This window comes from Crassostrea angulata, chromosome 4 (assembly GCF_025612915.1).
Source record: "Crassostrea angulata isolate pt1a10 chromosome 4, ASM2561291v2, whole genome shotgun sequence".
Classification (NCBI taxonomy): Eukaryota; Metazoa; Mollusca; class Bivalvia; order Ostreida; family Ostreidae; genus Magallana; species Magallana angulata.
Window position 1 is genome coordinate 44720255 of NC_069114.1, and position 13428 is coordinate 44733682.

A 13428-nucleotide genomic window follows, 5' to 3' on the forward strand; every position below is an offset into this window, starting at 1 on the left:
TACTCGGCCATTTCCGTCACCGCAAATTTCTTTTTATCGGTTACGAATGGTTCGAGAGACATCCGAGTAGTTCCGAGTGGGTGGTTTGTTTGACTGGTTCTCCTTAGGGCACAGTTTCTAAACAAATCGGGTTCGACATTGAGAATGTCCATTCAAAACAAACGCAATGATCCGTAAACTGACCAGCAGGGAAATGTCTTCAATATCGTCTGCATTGAGGTGTGTATTGGATAAAGTAGAAGCTGCCACTGAAAAGAGGAAGAAGGTGAGATATTACTTGGTTTTCGTGTTTTTACTATTTTTACTTGCTTTGAGAATGCAGCTCAGTTATCTGGTTATGAATGAGTTTGTGTATAACAAGGCACGTTACACTCCTTGCTTGTTTCATGTGTCGCCACACGTGCATTTGAATATGCATGAGCAATGCAACACAACTAGAGGCGTGAAATTGTGTAAATTGTGTTGTATAATGGTATTTCACGTTTGACCTTTATAAAAATTTTAAAAAATCATATAATTGATTTATCAATCACAATTATGTCCTAAACAACAAATCCGCTCTTGTTTGAAACCGCCTTAAACCACTATAAACTGCTTTACAATATTTTAATGGTCAACTAATTGAAAAAAAATTAATAATTCATCAAGTCATGTGATAAACTTGTGCTCCATTTTTTTTTCTCTGCTATCTTGATTCATTATAATAAAGATTCCTGATGACCTGCAAAGAAACAGGAGATGATAATAGTGAAATCAAAACTGTAAATATATTTGGATACATGCATTAATGTTAGATGTGTTTCATATTCGTAGCAATGATCATGCATGTTGAGGTATACTGGTAGTTTATAAAAGTATTCAAACTGTGTAGTTCATTATACATATAATTATGGCCCATAGATAACACCTTGAATGTTATCCTGTTGGCAAATGTCCATTGTTATAAATTAAACTCTTCACATACATGTATTTATTTCTAGTTTATTTTTATTTCTATACTCTGTCCCAATTTAAGTTACTACATGCGTCCACCACATTTGCTTGATATTTTGAAAATCTTGAATAACTTTGTGCCCAAACTATGTTCATCCACTAAGTGTATAATTTTGTTTTTATGAAACTGTACCTATACCTGTGGAAAAGCTAGCTAGAATTACAACAACTTTCAGGGACATTTCTGGTATTTTTAAGTGATTTTTTATAATTATAAGCTTATATTTCTGCCAAACAGACAAAATTATCTGACCTAGATTGCAGCTGGTGTATTGCCAATTAACTGTCACTTTCTGATGCTGTCTTAAATTACTCTTAGGCATTTGTAAAAACAAATGTTTTTGTTAATCACTCTGTATACATAAGGAAATGGATGCATAAGCATATGATAATCTGAAGGTTTTTTGAAATCATCATGTGATTGTCTGAATTTGAATGTTTTGGTTTTCTGCTGTATGTACTTTTTATAGCTCCACAAGACAAGTAGGATAAAAATAGCTAACCCTGACTGACTTTCTAGAAAGTAAGTCTGTCTACTGTGTTACGGGGTGACTGGAACAGCTGGGGCAGATTGCATTAGTGTAAGGGTTCTAGCGAATGATAACATTTATGAAACAACAGCAACAGTATAATTAATATTTTTTTAAAAGGCTGAAATGGACAATTAATTATGAATAACATAGTTCAATAGTGTAATTAACAGTTAAGAAAAAAAACACTAAAAATTTGCAAAAGAAAATGCCTATTTTGCTTTATTTGGATGAATGCCAAGTAAAGTTGATTAAAAATCAATTGTAGTTGTATATTTGTAATGCAAAAATAGAGCTTTATCAATTAATTTATAAAGTTTAAGTTAAAATGAAAGATTAAATGGAAGAAAACATGAAATGTAAAAAGTTTTTTTTTTAAATATATAGTAATTTAAAAAGACACAATTTGACATTGTATCCAATTTTAGTATTCAGAAGTCTTTGAAGACTACAATATTGTTCTTTTCGATATTTTATTTGTCACTGCACAACTGCATTTTCTGATATGTTTATGAAGTTTAGCTTTTCTTGATTGATGTTAGACAGGTGATGAGTTGAGCAGTTTGCCCACCAGGCTTGTTGCAGTATCAAAGACAAAGCCCCCTAGCAGTATTGTGGAGGCCTACAGAAATGGACAGAGGCACTTCGGGGAAAACTATGTAATGACCATTTTGAAATAGATGTAGAATATCAGTATGATATAGCAATGTTTTAAATTTTCATACTATAAATATTTTTTCTTATTTATTTCTAGATATTGATGATTAATAAAGTACATTTTAAGTAAATATTAAAGTGGTCATTTAAAAAATGTGTATAAAACATTTGGTTTGATTTTGAAAAAAATTACATTTTATGACTGTGGTACATTTCAGCAGCATATATACATAAATATAAACACCATTTTTTTTTTTTGGGGGGGGGGGGGGGGGGAGGGATTTTTTCATGGAGTCAATCAATACATGTATTAGCAAATACATGTATCCATTTCGGTATATAGGATAACATAAATGTATTAAAAGGACTATTGTAAATGAAATAGTCCATAAAACTGTATATTTCACAAAATCCACAAAAATTAATTCTTGAATATTATCAATTTTAGATGTCAGTGAAATAAGCTCATTGTTCTTTTAAATTTGAATAATCAGATTATTGTGCTTGTATGTGAACAGGTCAACGAAATTGCCAAGAAGGCCATTGACCCTGAGGTAAGTGCTCTGTTCTACTTTTCCATTAACGTAAGGGAATTGACAGCTAGGTAAATGACCTTGTTCGTCTGTGCCATTAATGGAACATGGTAAAAATCTGAGTTGAAACTATTTTTCTACTCTTGATGTTAACAATGCTTCACTAGAGTATTTAGTCATATGCCTAGCTTGGCAACCAATTTAAAAATTGTGACCTGGTTCCTTAAAGATGGTATTAGTGCAAGGGACAATATGCAACACCTTGAGATATTGATGTTCAGTACACCATATTCAGAATAGAACCATTTTAAGAAGAGCTTGGACTTTCGGTAGTTGTGTCAAACAGCAATGTGGTGTAGGCCTCTCTATTTCATCGCTGGCCACTCAGCCATGGCTATTTGAAATCAACAAGATTTGTCTGGCTTTTGAGCTAAGACTACGCAATCGGTGCATATTTCGCTTGAAACAGCTTCATTTTTAACATGTTTTGACGTAACCGAAAGTCCAAGGTCTTGTTAAAATGGTTCTTTATAAGAGGTTTTAAATTTTTCAGTTATTCAGTATTTGACTATAGAGGTTTATTGGCCGAGCTTACTTTGCTAAACTGTTAATTAAGATTATAGGTAATTTCATTGTTTATTCTTAAAGAAAATATTTCCCTTCGTGTAGATGTCCCATACCTTTAGCTTTAAATTTATTGAAATGTGAATGTATCTCGTAGCTAGCTTATACTTTTATTGAAATGTGTACCGGTACATGTATCAAAATAATTTTGTGTAATGTTTTTAAGTTTTATATGATATTATACAATAATTTTTTGCATGAATTTTATATCTCTATACTGAGGAAATAAAGTATGAATGAATTGATGATTTGAAATACATGTATAATTTTTGTATGAAAACATGATTTATTTAAGTACATGTATTTTTATTCACCAAAAAGTATCTGACACATTTGACAATGTGTGACAGTTAAGAAAAAGTTAAAAGTTGAATCACTAACATGGAAACATTTATTATCTTTCAGATTCTATCAGAGTGCAAAGACATTCACTGGCATTTTATTGGACATCTACAAAAAAACAAAACTGGCTCCTTAGTCTGTAAGTACATGAGCACTGGGTACACTTGGTCACGGAAAAACAGAATGTATCATTTTTTGTAATGGATGCAAGCACAAAGCCAGACACATTGCAATGACCTGGGCCCTCCTTATACTTTTATAGCTGCATGTTGACTGAACAACATAAAAAAAAATACATTAAAAGATAAAGTTGTATCAGTATGGTGTGACTAAATACCGATATGTTGTGTACATGTACATATGAGAAAGAATTTGTTGATTTTAAACATATTTTTATTAAGCACAAGTTTCATAACTAATAGACTGCCCTCTCCCAAAGAATGTGTTGTTATCATTTGATTAGAAAGATTTGTAGAAGTATAAAAGAGGGTTTTAAGAAAAATGATGAGAGAAGTGCCATTCTCAACCAAGGATATGCCCTTGTCCACAGCCTTTGTCCAGTATGCATTACTCATTTATCCAAATAAACCGTTAAATACAAAGCCAAGCAATCTGTATTTTAATGCTAGCAGACTATCTGTTTGTGATGGGCGATTAGGAGCCAGAATCCCCAACTGTAATGTCAATGTTTTGTAATTGTGTTGTTAAAGGATGAGAAGAACAAAATTGACATTTAAAAAAAAGGGAGAGAAAAACAATGTTCTTGTTGGTAAATAATAGTGGTAATTATAATATCAGTTTTTAAAAGCTGCATGTTAATTGTAAAATCAAATGCTGATTTAAATGAATTTTTTTTTGTTATAGGAATCGCATTAGAAGAACTTGATTGAATGTTGTGGTCTATTTATATTTTCTCCTACTTGTACCAAGGTAATACTTGCATTTAGAGAACACTCAATTGATTGTTTCAACATTTGTAGCCTGTCCCAATCTTTACATGGTGGAGACGGTGGATTCAAACAAAATTGCAGAAACATTGAACAAACAATGGGAGACAAGAAAAAAAGCAGGAAAGCTGAAAGTGATGATCCAGATCAATACAAGCATGGAAGAAAGTAGGTCCAGAAACTTCCATTAATTATTCAGAATATTACTTTTATTTTCTATTAGAAGATTTCTTATTTGTTACAAATAATCTTGAATTATAATTATGAATTTACCTTGAATGACTGAATTGCAAATTTATTGTCATTGATATAAAATCCACCCTCGACTGCAATTTATTTATTGGTTAAAAGATTCAAATAAAATTAAAGGTTAAAGTTTTTGGAGCAGGTGCTCTTTAATAGACAACTCTTAGTTATTAGATTGGTTTAATATTTACCAAACTTGAATAGATTATGCATCTTTTGATACTGATGCACTCCACAGGCTTGGTTGCTGAATCTAAGCCATAGGTTTTGGATAGAGGAGGAGGTTTTTGAAGCAGGGCACATGTTAATGGAAGTAATAATACTTATTCAAACTTGCAGAAGTAATCGTACTTATTCAAACTTGCATCAATGATTTAACTATGTAAATGAATCACAGGCCGCTGCAGATATGGAGTGATCTTGATTATCTAGTTGTTTAGGCAGGTTTAAGATTTTAGAACGCCTCAAACTGTGTTAGGCTCTTTGAGCTGGTTATGAAATGAAGAAAATTCTGTTCATACCTAGTCACAGTTAAACAGTTAATAAAGCTATGGATGTGCAAATAAAGGTAGCTTCAGATACTGAACTTGATCTTGATTATCTTAATGCTGGAGCTACATGTAATGTAAATGCAGGTTTGAATGTTGGAAAAAATGCTGTCCTGACCATTTTTTTTTTATTAGGTAGACTTGCAAATAAATCCTATATGTTTTTGATGCAGAAAAAAATTTAATTTCAATTTTTGATCTGATGTTTTTAGACAAATCGGGATGTAAGGAGGAAGATATGGTGAATTTGGTCAAAAACATCCTGGAAAACTGTCCTAATCTGGAATTTATTGGTCTGATGACTATTGGGTCCTTCGATCACGACCTCTCTAAGGGACCTAACCCAGATTTCTTGGTAATCTTATTCAATTTATTGGTATGATGCTGCATATTGTTGCCATTTCAAATCTGCAAAAATTCCTCCCGAGAATGATATCATATAGAAATGTACTGTCCATTTTCTGAATAATTTTTTTAAAAACCTTAACATTTTATTTTTATGTGTACAGAAACTGCTAAAATGCAGAGAAAGACTGTGTGAAGAATTGAAGCTAGACAAGAAAAATGTAGAAATCAGCATGGGGATGTCAGCAGATTTTGAACATGCAGTAAGTTCTCAAACCAGGCAAATAGCTCAAGTTATGCAACCTTTCCCCACTGTATCAAGTTTAATTTGTCAGTGTTGGATTCTCTTAGGTTAACTCATTATCCAACCATGTAAAGGGTCCCTGATATGCTGTGGAAGAGGGGGGGGGTCAGAGACCATGGACTTAGTAAAATAAGTTTGGTTTTATTACTACAGTGAAGTTCTCATCAAAATCATGTGGTAATAGGGTTACCTTGTGCAGTGTTAGTTTAACCTAATCATGCACGATGTTTGTGACAGCTGATTTCACCCCTGCTTTTAATTTCATTCATGTTTTTAGTGAGATACATGTATAAATTCACCATTTTGAATTGGCCCCACTTTATTTATTTTCAGGCAGCTAGGACAAAACAAGATAGGGATGTATATTATTCTGTAGATGCCAACAAATTATTAATAATAAGAATAATATTGATAACATATTACACAATAGTAATCGACAAATGTATATACTCTACTATCATTTCTTATTTCAAGTTCTTATCGCTTCTTTTTGCAGATTGAACTGGGATCTACCAATGTTCGCGTTGGGTCCACAATATTTGGAGCAAGGGAGCCTAAAGCCCCAAACAAATCTGATGGAAATCCAACCCCATCTGGTGAGGTCAAGGACAGTTCAGGGTCAGGGAACAAAATGACAGACTCCAAGACTGATATACTACAGGAGAATGCTACCGGTGTGATAGAACTAAATAAAGGACTAAGTCATATGTCCATGGCCACTTAAATAAAACCCAGTCACAATCCAGGTGCTTCACAATTCAGCAATGTACACGAGACTGGCGGAAGTGAATGGGATGCATGTAATCTCTTAATCAGTATCATGTTGATACTTGTGTTTTGTGTTGTAAGAAGAAGTGTTTGTGCAATTGAGATTGAGAGAAGGACAAATATTGATAATCCATTCTCTGTTCTTCCTTAGTGTGTGTTTACTCATTATTTAATTATATTTTGAGCATCTCGATGAGAAGAATACTAAACGGGCATGGTCACGATTTTGGTAGAAAAATATTTTTCCAATTTTTTAAAATACAGTACTTCAGTCAGACATTTTTAATAGACAACCAAAATTTGAGTGTCATTCGTTGAGTTATAAGCAAGTTACAGCGCTAACAATTCTTTGCTATGTAAAAAAAAGAAGCTTTTGTTTACATTTTGAATGTTGAAGTGAAAATTCCAGTTTAACGTTAGGAACTGTTTATTTATGCTTAAAAGGAATAAGAAAATAGACAAATTAGCTTAAAATAGATTTCTTACTGGTATATTGAACCTATGTAAACAAAAACAGGACACAGCTTTGTTTACATGACAAAGAATTATGAGCTCTGTATCTTGCTTATAACTCTACGACTGACTCTTGAATTTCGTTTGATCATTAGAAATGCATTCCTTAATCATTGTAAATAACAAAAAACAGAAATATAGAATTTGACCAAAATCGTGACCATGCCCCTTTAAGATATATGTATGATTTCTGGTAGCTATTTCACTTCACCATATTTGATATGGTATAAAGTTTACAAACTGGGAATATCTGTCTGTGAATCTAGATACATGATATACATTTAGTTGTTGTACAACTTACACTAGAATTTTGTGATTGTTTCTAGATTTTATCTGAGTATCTTGGTTAGTGTACTTCATTTAAAAAACTCATGGAACAAAACATATCTTGTCAAAACTTGCTTGATATTTATGCATACCAGTAGAAACAAATAAACACTTTTTCTTGGATGAAAAAATTATCAGGTATTATCACATAGTACATGCATGGCTTTATGCATGTACACAAACCAACAAAAATTATAAAGGAAATGAAAAAGAACTCGAAAGGAAACCTACTGGCAATTTAAAACTGGCAGTAATTTTCAATCAAAATAAACAATGATACAAGATAGTGACTTAATAGAGATGAAAAACTTTAGTTTTAAGTATTAGTACATGTATTTACAGTTGTCTGTAATGAGTCTTGCATTTAACTGATTGTTATTATTTACTGATGAATTTTAATAAAAAGTAACTGTGACTCTAATGCCTAATTTATTGAAACTACATGTACATATTTTTGCAACACACTTTGAAGGCTGATAATCTTTTGTAGTCACCTCCCTTTACTCAAGGATGGTAAATTGCTTTCATTTATTTAGTGTTAACAAATCATCGTAGTATGAACTAATTGAAAATTGAATCTCAGAAGTTGTGATTTATACATATTTCTTCAAAGTGCAAATTAAATGTCTCAATTCTAAGAAAAAAAAGGGGGGAGGGAGGAATCTCCCTTCACAACGCGCTGTAAAGTTTTATAATTTAAAGGACAGGTGACACAAAATCATTTTCTTCTAAAAACATTTTCTTTGATACATATAAATCAGTTTATAACAATTTTTCCATTTGACAAGCATCAGATAAGAACACACAGCTCAATTAAGTGTGCTGAAAATCCCATCTGCAGCAGATATCCGAGTTTTGCCGATCTTTAATGAGATAAGAAACCCCTGTGCGTTATTCGTCAAAGATGACATAGTCAGCTATCGGCTACATAGTAAATAGAGCAATGGACGAGGATTTATTAACACGTACAGGATAGTGTATTTGTGTTGCAAATGATGATTTTGAAATGAAGCAGTATCAGATTAAAGTGAATTTATTAAAAGCATATTTTTTTCGAAAAGTTTAGTGTATGAACCCTCTCCTGAAAAAAGTAAAAAGATTATAGAATGTACAAGATTACAGGTTGTATTATTGGTTAATGGAGTTTTTGAGAAATTTTGTGTACATAAGATAGTGGTAATAGGAGTTGAAAAAGTAATTAGATTAGAATAAATCTGAAGATTCTGTGATTGATAATCATTTATTGCAGATTATCATCCTGTCAGCCAGACAGGCAACCACTTGTTCAGATTGTCAGTATTCAGTAAAGTTTGAAATATATTGATTGAATATGCATATTAATCCAATCTTGCAGATCCAAAACATTGATTTGAATAAGTTGATATTAATCTAAATATTTTTTTTCTTTAAAAAAAACTCAACTGGGAGCACGATGAGTTAGATTTTTATTTTATCACATACAAATCCTTTTTTGTGTACTATTTGTTACAGTTGGTGTTGCTGTAAAAAAATAATTCATTGTCCATCTGAATCTAATGTCAGTATATAAGAAGTAATCAGTGTGCATAACAGCTCGTTTTTGGGCTTTTTTTTTTTTAGGTTTGATCAATAGAGAATAAATTATACACAACTCAGAAGTACTACCAAAAAATGATCTTCATAAACTATTAAAAGAAAGATCAAATTACATTTGGATAATATTCAAGGAGTCTGAGATTAATACGTTTTTAAAACCTGAATACTATGTTAAAAAACTACTGTTTCAGTATTTACTGATTATGAAAATTGGTATATATATATAGTTCTTTTATTTAAATTTCAATAAACAAACATGATCAAATACCATTCTAAAAAATGAAATTAAAAGATGTTCCGGTTATTAGTATTAATATTAAGGTAGACCCCTGATTTTGTGGAACTAAAGAAATTAACAAGCAAATTTGCTTACAGGTACCAGAATTTCTGGTAATACTTCTTAAATCAAAAAATCCTTTATGAAGTCCAATTTACTTAATTAGGGTTTATTTAGGGTTTAAGATGCAGCGAAATTCCTGGTTACGAAAAGTCTCTATACATTATCACTTACTATGTGTTGACAAAACAAAATTCTTTCTTCAGAAACAATGATTCCAATGTTTTGATGATTTTTATCTTTTACAAATCCAACATCTGACATATTTTTTCAAGCATGAAGTATATAGATCAATGAAAAGTTAACAGTACAGGTCACAATTTTCACTCCTATTCATAATTGCTGAGGAAACAGAAATGGGGTTTCTAAGCTTAGAATATTTCTGTTTATGTACTGGGTTCTCAAACTTTTAATAGCAATGAGCAAAAGTTAATGACTTCAGATTTTAGATAAGAGCAATTCAGAAATCCCTATGGCTGAAAGATACAGCGAATGGGCAGTGTATCGGCTATTACGTCGCACCGAAGGTTTCCGATCTCAGAGGCTTCAGATATGCATATTGAGGTCACGCGTCTTATCAGCTCAGTAATTCAGCAATAGCTGTGAAACAGATGGGAGTAGTAAGGAAAATTTTGCAGAAATTGTATCCCACTCACAATTCAACTTGTTGGTCAATGTTTTTGTGATTGTGTCACCTGTCCTTTAACGCTCTTCGAAAACTTTTTTCAAAGTGCTGTCCTTTCTGACATATATTATTTTCCAAATAATATCTGCAATATGACCTAAGTCTTATTAAGGTCTTCCGTTTCCAACGGAAGACCTTTCTATTATTGTGCTGGTTAAGATTATTAGGGTCTTCCGTTTCCAACGGAAGACCCTCTTGTTATTCTATTGTTTCTTTTTATTAGGGTCTTCCGTCTTCAGCGGAAGACCCTACTATTATTCTATTGTTTCTTTTTCAATTTTCGTATTATTATTATCATTCTTTTTTTCCTTACACATTTTGTGCAGGCGATTTCTCGGAAATGGCTGATTTGATTTCCTTCAAATTTTCACTGATTATGCCTCGCCATCTGAAGTTTGTACCCCCGTGATATTTTTTCAAAATTCACTTCCGGTCGGAAGTTATCGTCAATAAACGATTTTAAAAAGTCAATTTTGTCTGTCAGGTTTCTCAAAAACGAGTAAAGATATAGGGCTGAAATTTTCAGAGATGATAGATCTAGCGTTTTCCTAGTGCACCTCGGTCATGAGAATGTCCACCGTCACTTCCGGTCGTCACCGGAAGGAATTTTGAAAAAATGAATTTTTCGACTTTTTTATTTTCTAATATTTATCTTTGAAATTTTTACACCTTATAGTGACCCTCTTACTGATTCAGAATATGTATTTTGTTTGAAAATCGATCAAGGCATTCTCGAGAAATTAAGCGTCAAAGTCCTGAAGCGATAGTCCGAGTAGCTCAGTCGATATAGTCGTGGACATGGCCCAGGCGACCCGGGTTCAAGCCCCGAGTGCCGCAAATTTTTTTTCTCTATTTTTCGCTTATATCTACGATTTTATCTTTGAATTGATAAGTTTAATCTAATCTATTCAAAAATCGAACGGAAGACCCACTCGTTGCTCGCAACGAGATCGAATCTAGTTATTATTAGGGTCTTCCGTCTTCAGCGGAAGAGCCTTCTATTATTCTTCGGTTTCTTTTTCACTTTTCTTATTAGGGTCTTCCGTTTCCAACGGAAGACCCTCTTGTTATTCTACGGTTTCTTTTTCTTTATTCTTATTATTCTTTTTTTTCTTTTTCTGACTTTTTTGGAGCGTCATTTCTCAAAAACTACCCAACTGATTTGCACGAAATTTGCAGGAGTGATAGAACAATGTCGTCGCTACATATTATTAAATTTTCAAATGATGACGTCACTTCCGGTTTCAGATATAGACGATTTTGTAAATTTTTAAGGGTCATTTTGTCCACGCATCTTCTCCTAAACTAATCAAGATAGAAGCTTGAACTTTTCAGGGATAGTAGACGAGTGTCTGTAGATGTACCCCCATGCTTCCAATTATGAAAATTGCTCATGGCCTTGAAGCTCGCCTGAACCTGAAAATTAGCACCAAATTTTTTCACGAAATTTTTACACATTTTCTGTAATACCTTTCGATGTGTACATATTTTGTTAAAACATGTAATGCAAAAGTTGTTTCAATTTACAAGGGCTTTCATTTGATATGAGGAAAAAGGGGCTGACCCCTCAAATTAGGGGCCAAGAGGGCTCTAAAGTCTTCTTACAATAACTCTCTACTGAACAATAATTTGTTATTAGTTATAGAAGCAAAATTGTTCATTGTACAGCTGTTAATCTATACAGTACAATATTCAAGCCATATGTTACGTAATTAGGGGCTTCAAGGGGCCAGAAGTTCAAAACTTTGATAATTAATATCTGAAAAAGGAGAAATATTTTTAGACGCAATGTAGAACAAAAGTTGCTCAAAATAATATTCTGTACAATATGCAACCTTAAATGTTTTTGTTTATGACCCCATTAAGGAGTTAAAGGGTCGGCCCCTAAAACACATTTGTACAGATATCTCAAGAACCGTTAACATTATGTGAACACTTGTAAAACAAAATATGTTTATATTTTCGAGACCTTTCATTTGATATCAAGAAAAAGGGGCTGGCCCCTCATATTAGGGACCAAGAGGGCTCTAATGTCTTCTTACAATAACTCTTTACTGAACAATAATTTGTTATCAATTATAGAAGCAAAAATGTTCATTGTGCAGCTGTTTCTCTAAACAGTACCATACTTAAGTCATATATTACGTAATTAGGGGTTTCAAGGGGCCAGAATTCAAAACTTTGATCATTAATATCTGAAAAAGGATAAATATTTTGTAAAGCAATGTAGAACAAAAATTGTTCAAAATAATGTTCTGCACAATATGATACCAAAAATTTTGTTGTTAGTGGCCCCGGTAAGGGGTTAAAGGGTCGGCCCCTAAAACACAGTTGTTTAGATATCTCAAGAACGGTTTACAATTCGTGAACACTTGTAGAACAAAATTTGTTTATATTAACGAGTACTTTTATTTGATATCAAGAAAAAGGGGCTGAACCCTCAAATTAGGGGTCAGGAGGGCTACTTAGTCTATTTATAATAACTCTTTTCTGACCAATAATTTGATATTAATCATGAAGCAGCAAAGAAGCTTTTATTCAGCTTAATTTAAAACTGAAATCCGTTTTAAAATCGGACGATGTACTACAGAGAAATTGGGGTTTAAAAATTAAGTTTTCCGGAAATTTTGATTCCGCGTCCTTAGTTTAAATAAATAGCGTAATGTTCAAAGTAAAATTAACTCATACCAAAAATAATTGCTTAGTCGTACTTGATCACATTCGGATTTTTTTTGTTAAGTCGTTCTTGAAATTGGAAAGGTTTTTGTTAAGTCGTACTTAAAATCATTCGTATTTTGTTAAGTCGTACCAGGAATAATTCGATTTTTTTCATCTTTTTATTTTAGTTACTCTTGTAATTGGTTAAAGAGCTCTGCTTCGTACAGGAACTTCCAGCTTTACTTCCGACATTTACGGAAGACCCACTCGTTGCTTTGCAACGAGCTTTGCTCTAGTTCTTATTATTATTCTTTTTTTTTCTTACCGATTTTGTGCAGACGATTTCTCAGAGATGGTTTGATAGATTTCATTCAAATTTTCAAGATTAACGTGTTTTTATCTGAAGTTTATCGTTTTTTATTTATTTCTGAAAATACACTTCCGGTCGGAAGTTATCGTCCGTTTACGATTTTAAAAAGTCAATTTTGTCGGCGAC

General features: G+C 32.5%; 1 protein-coding gene across 1 annotated transcript; it reads left to right on the forward strand.

The window, feature by feature from the left end:
• Positions 1-81: 81 nt before the first annotated feature.
• LOC128181454 (pyridoxal phosphate homeostasis protein-like) lies at positions 82-8093 on the forward strand. The gene is made up of 8 exons (XM_052849855.1): positions 82-265; positions 2066-2182; positions 2699-2734; positions 3743-3818; positions 4660-4794; positions 5633-5775; positions 5930-6028; positions 6566-8093. The coding sequence occupies exons 1-8, from the start codon at positions 167-169 to the stop codon at positions 6791-6793; spliced, it is 933 nt and encodes a 310-aa protein (XP_052705815.1). The 5' UTR covers positions 82-166; the 3' UTR covers positions 6794-8093.
• The last annotated feature ends 5335 nt before the right edge of the window (positions 8094-13428 follow it).

What these genes read in the sequence shown, in the direction of transcription:
- LOC128181454 (XM_052849855.1), top strand. Translation starts at nt 167, where the DNA reads ATGATCCGTAAACTGACCAGCAGGGAAATGTCTTCAATATCGTCTGCA. An exon ending in AGAAGGCCATTGACCCTGAG is followed by an intron (nt 2,735 to 3,742) that starts GTAAGTGCTCTG and finishes ATTATCTTTCAG; the next exon opens with ATTCTATCAGAGTGCAAAGA. An exon ending in CAAAACTGGCTCCTTAGTCT is followed by an intron (nt 3,819 to 4,659) that starts GTAAGTACATGA and finishes CAACATTTGTAG; the next exon opens with CCTGTCCCAATCTTTACATG.